Below are 7660 nucleotides of genomic sequence, written 5' to 3'. Positions count from 1 at the left end.
GTAAGCTGAAGTGCAGGCTGAATTCCCGCTAGCAGTGGTGAAAAACGAGAAGCAATTTGTGAACTATTCGCTCAGTTTTGTACCATTTTGCCTTCGTGCGTAATATAATTTACGTTCATCTGCTTCTTGCTATCGCTTGAGCTCTATTGTCATTTTTACAATCATTGGATGAACACAAACAAGGCGCTAACACGTTCAACAGCAGCAAAAATGAACAAAAACAAAACCTCACTTTCATTGCCGGTTGGAGTTAATAAGAACGAAACAAAAAACGTTCTAGAGACGATCTTGATCAGACGCTTGATCAGCCAGAAACTTACGAAGATCGGCTGGCGAGTATAAAACTTATAATAGACGGAGGAAATGCCAGGATCGAAAGAAAAATTGACACCAGTAACAGCAAACTTGTAGCCGAAATAGCTACTCTTCGAAGCGATTTACAGCTATTGAGAGATGAATGCAATTCGGAAATCGGTAAAGTATCTGCTTCGCTCGCTAAGCTAAATGTTGACGTTAAACGAAACGAGGATGGCATCGAAAGACTGGACAAAACTAATGTTACCGCACGTCGAATTAAAGCGAGTGCAGTAAAATTAAAGAAGAGTGGCCTTATTCGGAATGTCTTCTTCAAAAATGGAACTATTCACATCAAATCGGATGACGATGCTGCAGCTCAACCCGTTTATAGTTTGGATCAACTGGATACATTTGCTGCTAAAACGAACCACCTGTCCTAGCAAATTCACTTTCCCCCCTCAAATATCCATGATTTCTTTCCTTACTATTCCTTTGAATATTCCCCTCCTGAAAGTCTAAGCGAATCAAACCTTTCCACTTCAATATTCTGCCGTCCTGCATTTATTCCTGTGATACCTCTCCCTTTGCCTCCCATGCCTCCGTCCGTTCCATGGATGTGTTGCTGTTGCTGTTGCTGCTTATCACTGTGCTGGATGACTGCTGCCGCTGTTACACTACTACGTGCTAGACGATTATGAATGTCGCTTTGATGAACCACCGATAATGATCACAATAGAATATTCAAGATGAGTAAAATGTGCATTCAATACAAAATAATTATAATTTTTCAGTCAATTTTTTTTTCTGATTCGTTATGCATAAATAGTGGAAAAAGACAATCCTTATGCCCTGACAAATCACGTTCTACAATTGAGTTGAAAGTTTTGTGATGTATTGGTTGATAACCGTCTTACAAACTGTGTTTTTTTAGATGCAAAAAATTAAAGGTAGATTGCAAATCAGCAGAAACATTAGAGGCCACCTAAATTGAATTGTTGAAACTAGCTCAATTTTAGTTGTGAGTTGTTAGTTGTTTCTGGTACCCAGGAGCGGATTAAGGCGAAGGCGAAGCAGGCGGACTTCAAAATTGATGTTTGATGCATGAATAGGATCATCAACAATGTATGGAGAACACTATTAATGTATAACGAAAAAGAATTTCCCGCATACAAATTGACTTGAAAAATTAGCCTCCTGATAACTATCGAATTCAAAAGTATCTATCTGTTAGGCCGATGATATAAAGGTCGGATTCGATTATATAGAGACTCGATTTTATATCGACTCGATTATATGTATATGATTCTATTATATATAATTTCAAACTCGATTATACTGCCGTTCCAAGCATAGTTGTCCCAGCATGCATAAGAACGGCAGTATATATAGTAGCAAAAAAAATTTTTTTAAATTTCAAATGTGATCTAGAGCGAACATTTCGTAAGAGAACATCCAGAAAATACGTTACGCTTGATAGAAAGGGAAAAAAATAAAAAATAATTAAAAACAATAAAAAATTTTGGTTTTTTGGTTTTTGGAATTTAAAAATTAAAAGAAATTGAAAAACCCTAAATAAAATTACCTTAATAAAAAAAATTTCAAAAATAAAAAAAAGAAATTAAAAAAATTTAGGAACAAACGAATAATTTAAAAATTTTCAAAAATTTGAGAAATTAAAAACGAACGAGTTGACAAATCAATATATACTGATCTAACTTTTTCTTTCCATTTGACACCAGGAATAACTACAAGAATAACTACAAGATATATATGTATAATTTTCATAAGAACTGTGTTTGCTGACTTTTAGGGGGATGAGTCAAAAATAAAATTCTTCCTATTTATTCGAAAATAATAAAACATTCATGTAAAATGAATAAAATACATTTTTTCTCTGATTAGATTATATATAAAACTAGCTGACCCGGCAAATTTCATTTCGCCAAAAAATGGTTTTAATTTTAAATATAGGGTAAGCAATCCATTAATCACAGTTTGTGTTTCTATTGTTGCATTGTTAATTTATTCGCAATTTTTCAACACAACTTGCTGAAGGACATTTCATCAACGGTGTTACCACTTCCATATGACAGAATACTTTATTAGATAGATTCACATTTTGTGGCGAATTTCCTCCAAATTGCTGAATGTTGAATGACTAATTGAGTAACTTATTTACATCTAATCTACATGAAAAGTATTAATTTAAGTATTAACGCCAAAAATCAGGACAGAAAAAATAAAAATACCCCTTACTCAACATATCGTTAATATTTCTAACTACTCAAATGCCGCAAAATGGGACATGATGCTCATTCAAATGAGTCATTCCGTCTATTTTGGTTTCTTATAATTGCATCCTAGTTTTTATTTGTTATTGAATAAACTGTTGTTTTAATATAATCACATTCTACATCATCATTATTTTTTACATCATATACATTTTGAGCATTATTAACATTAGTTTCATTTTTTACATTATCTACATTATTTACGTCATTTACATTTACTATATTATTTACATTGTTTAAACTAGTTACATTATTTACATTAACTACATTATTTACCCTATTAAACTTATTTACATTACATTTACTTCATTATATACATCAATAGCGAAATGGGTTAAGTAATCACATTTAAAGTCAATTCAATGCTTTGTGGTAAACTACGTTTTTCGTTTTGTTGTCTGGTGCATAAATAAACAAAGACGATGGCTTACCAACACGCGAGCATGCCACATACAATTGACCATGTGAAAAGCATGGAAACTCAAGATTCACTCCGCATACCTCCAAAGATTGACCTTGAGATTTGTTTATAGTCATAGCGAATGCAAGGCGTACGGGAAATTGAATGCGTTTGAACTCAAATGGTAAATCGGTAGCAATTAAAGGAATTCTGGGTATAAGCACTTCTCCGCCCTGGAATTTCCCTTTGAGTATTGTTCCTTGAATTATATTGTTTTTGAGTTGCTTGACTACTAATCTTGTCCCATTGCATAACTTAGGTTGGTTGAGGTTCCTGAGCATGATGATGACTGATCCAATCTTTAGTTGCAAATTGTGCGGTGGAAATCCTGGCAAAACCAATGAATTTAGGAACTCCGTTGGATAATTGGTCACTTCTTCAGGATTAGTCACACAATCTACTGACTTGAATTGACACAAATGTCCAGGAATTGCATTTTGAATTGCGAAGTTCAACTCATCGACATCTTTATTTTTTGCTGCCAAAATAGCACGTGCACTCAACCAATCGTAATTTGTATAATTGTGTATGATATTTGGGAATACATTAGTAATCAGTTCCTCTTTCGTCGTTGTGTAATGGCAGAAATTCGGCGGCAGTGTAATCAATCCGTTGCAAACATCGATTGGTATTTCCCCATTACCAATGGCTAACCATTGATTTGAGAACACATCTGCGGACGAATTATTTTGCATCAGCACTCGCATGTTGGTTGTCAATTTCAGCTTCTTCACAAAACGCCACAAATGAGAGAGTTTAAGGCAAGCGTTGATTGCATCTGCTGCCGTTGATCGCGGAATAACGGGAAGCGTTTGTCGAAAATCGCCTAGAAGTTATGTTCCTGAATATTAGTTCTATACCTACTTGATTGATGAAATAAAAGAAAAATCACCTGCCAACACAATAAGTGCCCCTTCAAAGTGTCTTGCGTTGCTTCGTAGATCTCTCATTGTTCTATCTAGTGCCTCCAATGCTCGTTTGTTTGCCATTGTGCATTCGTCCCAGATGATAATTTTACAATTCTGCAACACTTTTGCCATGACTGAATTTTTCAAAATATTGCATGTCGGTTCGTCAGTCATTTGGAGATTCAATGGCAGCTTGAACGCGGAATGAGCTGTACGACCACCTTCTAACAATGTTGCTGCAATCCCTGAGGATGCAACAGCCACTGCAACTTCCGATCTCGATCTTACTGAATCCAACAACAATGAAATCAGAAACGTCTTGCCAGTTCCGCCAGGCGCGTCGATGAAGTAAATGCCTCCGTTTCCCTCGTCAACCGCTTTCAGCAATGTGTCGTATACTTCCTTTTGCTGGTTAGTCAATAACGGAATTTTTGTTCTAACTGCCTGGTTCAATGCGTCTCGATCGTATTCTCGTTCACGTTCTAACTCTCGGTTCAATGCATCGTGCATTGCACGATTCGGTACTACCATGCCTAGTTTGTCCAACGAACTGCCGCTCATGAGCAAACACATGTCTTCAATCAAGAGCAACGCCTCGTTGTGTATCCCATCGTCCATTTCAAGTTGGTAATTTAGAGTGGTTGTACGAACTCGATGCAAAATATCGTCAGCCATATAATCCTTATATTTGCTCCACAATTCGACTGGATTTGAAGGAAAACATGTCGAGATGATTATTGCGAATAGTGTGCGAATTTGATTCGCAGGTGCTGAAACAATGGCATCAGCAAGTGTTGAATCCCAATGAGTGTCGTTTTCAATCAACTTTAACCGGCTACAGGCTTCTCGATATGTCCCACATAGTTCACCATCCACGGTCCGAAGTGATTCAAATGATGTAGGTCCACGAACATTGACCAACAGCAGACGAAGATAAAAACACTCATCGTTTTTCGGATGCACAGTATAGATTCGTCCAAGTGCGTCGGTGGAAAAAACATTGTCGTATCCGGGAACTTCTTGCCCTTGCTTTCTCCTCTGGAACATTTTTGATGACGCATTCCATGTATAATACCGCGGGATTTCGGAGTATAGGAGTGTTTGGGCAAATGGATCGCTCTGGCAGATAGTGAAAAAACTTGTCAATGTTGTGTGCGGGGCACGTTCGGCCCTTTGAGCTGCGTTTGCTTCCGTGAAATAGACACGTTGTCCGTTTTCTAAATGGACAGCCAAGTGGACGACAGTAGGGTAGCGTTCATGAATCGGAAATGAAAAAATCCTCCAAATTGCTTCATTGCAACTCACATAACGGCCCAATTGATATCGTGTCACTTCGTCGTTCGCATCTGGAGCAGCAATTCCAAAAACGGCCATGTCGCTGCCCTTGTTCACATATTTACAAACATACTTGATTGATTTGATCGAGTTGCATAATTCAACATTGCAGTGTGTTTTGAAGGTTTTGGAGAGTAGCGGTGAATATGGAACAATCCAGCTGTTGTCAACAACAACGTTACTTCCTTTTAGGTTCATTATAAACGACTGGCCATTGTCCTCGGGGGAACGCCGCCGGTACAGGGGGTATCCATCATTTCCGGAAATAGTTTCGGCGAGCAATGGACGGGGATATCGTTTCGTGCATTTATCACCAACCATACACGGTGATCTTGGATTGTGTTGACCGCAAGGTCCATGGACCATATGTGATTTAACAATTTCAAATAGTCCTGCATCTATATTTGCGTCCGGGATTTCCGCATGTATTATGTTATCGATATGTTCAGAACGTATTTTGTCAACCAACCTGTTAGCAGGTGAAATGTCACAAATAGTAAATAAAAATAATAATATACCAACCATATAAGCGTATGTGAATGCGGAAGACCTCGTTTCTGCCATTCGATGGAGTACATCCAGCATCTCACTTCGCCAAACACCCTCTGCTTAACAATGAAATCCATGAGACATTTTTGCTTCTGCCGGAATACCCGTGCGGTAATATCATGCCTATCGCTCGATGTCTGGCCGGGTAGTAAGAACTGAGATATTTCCGTCCATTTCGGGTTACATGTAAACGTTATGAAAAGTTCTGGGCGGCCGTAATGTCTCACATACGTCATGGCATCTTGGGAATGTTCTTGCATATATCGTGGACTTCCGACATAAGTGGATGGAAGAATTGTCAATCGACCAATATCATGGACATTCCCATCTGAACTTATTGCATCTCGCAAATGAACGTACTCCTCGGACTGCAGTTTGACTTGATTGAATTTTATGAAGTTCAAGCGCTCAGTCTCAATTTTGACGTACATGTCCACCGCATTCTGTTGAAACAGTCGACGATATCGCAGTAAATGATTATCACTATCCTTCCTTATCATCAATCGGTATGAGTAGAAATTCATTGAACTGACCTTCTTGTTTGATTCTTCGCCGGTTTTTGATTAATATAAAAATGGGTGAGATAATCCTAGTACAGAGGAAGTCATAATTCCGTTAAAACGTTAACCAACTAACAACGTTTCAGTTATAAATAATATTTTAACTGTCCACTGTTCAAAGATAGATTATTTCAATGAAAATATACCTTAAACGTTGGGTTGAATCCACTTTCTTCAACGATGTTCGCTCCGAAAGACGTCATTTGGAAGCAGCTATTATACTTATGAACATTCGTTAAAAAATGTTTTGCTTCCAGCGAGTCTTGAGTCAACAATGATAGCAATGGTTCTGGTGGTTGAGCCAGTGGTGGCAACTTCACTTTGCCACCTGAACAACAGAATCCTGCTGTTTCCGAGTGAAATTTCAGAGCATTGCAATGTTGGCATACCAAATCCATGGGTCCAATAGTAACGCATGGCAGTTTGCTGTAGTCTGTTGTGCAGTCATATTGGAACGCAGCGCGATGCAATTGGATGTTTAAAGCGCTTATTGTTCTTCGGCGATTGGCGTTAGATATCAAATTGTGTTCGTCCTGCGGTCCAGCATTCACCTGTGCTTCTGCTTCCACCTGAGTTCGTCGTGCACGAATTCTCGTTATCCGTTCCCGAAGCTGTTGATTTGCTGCAGTGTTTTGCTCAGAGCTTCTAGTTGCACGGAGAATTGCTATTTTTCGTGCATTACGGCTGCGTGAACCAATGTTTGGTCTTCTGATTGGCGGCATACAGCTTTTCAAATATTGTAGCCGAATAAATCAAATACCTTGGAGTAATCAGATAATCAGAAGAAATCAGCACCGGTCATTACTTACCTGAGCCAATCAAACTCTCCCTTCACCTTTCTCACCGAAATTTTCACAATAAATTAAAAAATGGACTTTTAATTGATAAACAAACCTCGTAATTATTTTTCACCGTCCAACAACCTATTAATAACGTTTTATTAAATTATAAGCAGAAGCTGTCAACTGATAAACAAACAACTGAAAATTTGTCAAAGCCTTCTGACAATGCGCGATGTATGGCTTTCTCTCCTAACAAATGCTTTCTGTAGAAACACTATTTTTCTCCTCAATGTTTTTTCTTCAATATTTTCCAGGTTTTCTCATCGTACAAACTTTCTTTGTATAAAGACAAACAAAACAAAAAAAAACTGCATTCAAATCAGAAAATCCATTACAAAGTTATGGAGGTACGCACATTTCTGTCTCTCTCCTTAATTTATATAATAGATATATTCGATTATATATAGTGGAAAAAAAT

General features: G+C 37.7%; 1 protein-coding gene across 1 annotated transcript; it reads right to left on the bottom strand.

Annotated features, from left to right (window-relative positions):
- Window positions 1-781: 781 nt before the first annotated feature.
- LOC129729032 (uncharacterized) lies at window positions 782-7122 on the bottom strand. The gene is made up of 7 exons (XM_055687509.1): window positions 6547-7122; window positions 5814-6283; window positions 5262-5760; window positions 4817-5075; window positions 3941-4660; window positions 3020-3874; window positions 782-981 (listed from the first exon to the last, which is right to left on the bottom strand). The coding sequence occupies exons 1-7, from the start codon at window positions 7120-7122 to the stop codon at window positions 782-784; spliced, it is 3579 nt and encodes a 1192-aa protein (XP_055543484.1).
- Between the last annotated feature and the right edge of the window lie 538 nt (window positions 7123-7660).

This window comes from Wyeomyia smithii, chromosome 3, assembly GCF_029784165.1.
Source record: "Wyeomyia smithii strain HCP4-BCI-WySm-NY-G18 chromosome 3, ASM2978416v1, whole genome shotgun sequence".
Taxonomy (NCBI): domain Eukaryota; kingdom Metazoa; phylum Arthropoda; class Insecta; order Diptera; family Culicidae; genus Wyeomyia; species Wyeomyia smithii.
Note: the sequence above shows the minus strand (reverse complement) of the source record. Positions and strands in the feature narration are given on the sequence as shown.

Coding starts and splice junctions, on each gene's coding strand:
- LOC129729032 (XM_055687509.1), bottom strand. CDS start 7,122: ATGCCGCCAATCAGAAGACCAAACATTGGTTCACGCAGCCGTAATGCA. Junction 5,076..5,261: donor GATATCAATTGGGCCGTTAT/GTGAGTTGCAAT, acceptor ACTATCTGCCAG/AGCGATCCATTTGCCCAAAC. Junction 982..3,019: donor TGTGGCATGCTCGCGTGTTG/GTAAGCCATCGT, acceptor ATAATCGTCTAG/CACGTAGTAGTGTAACAGCG.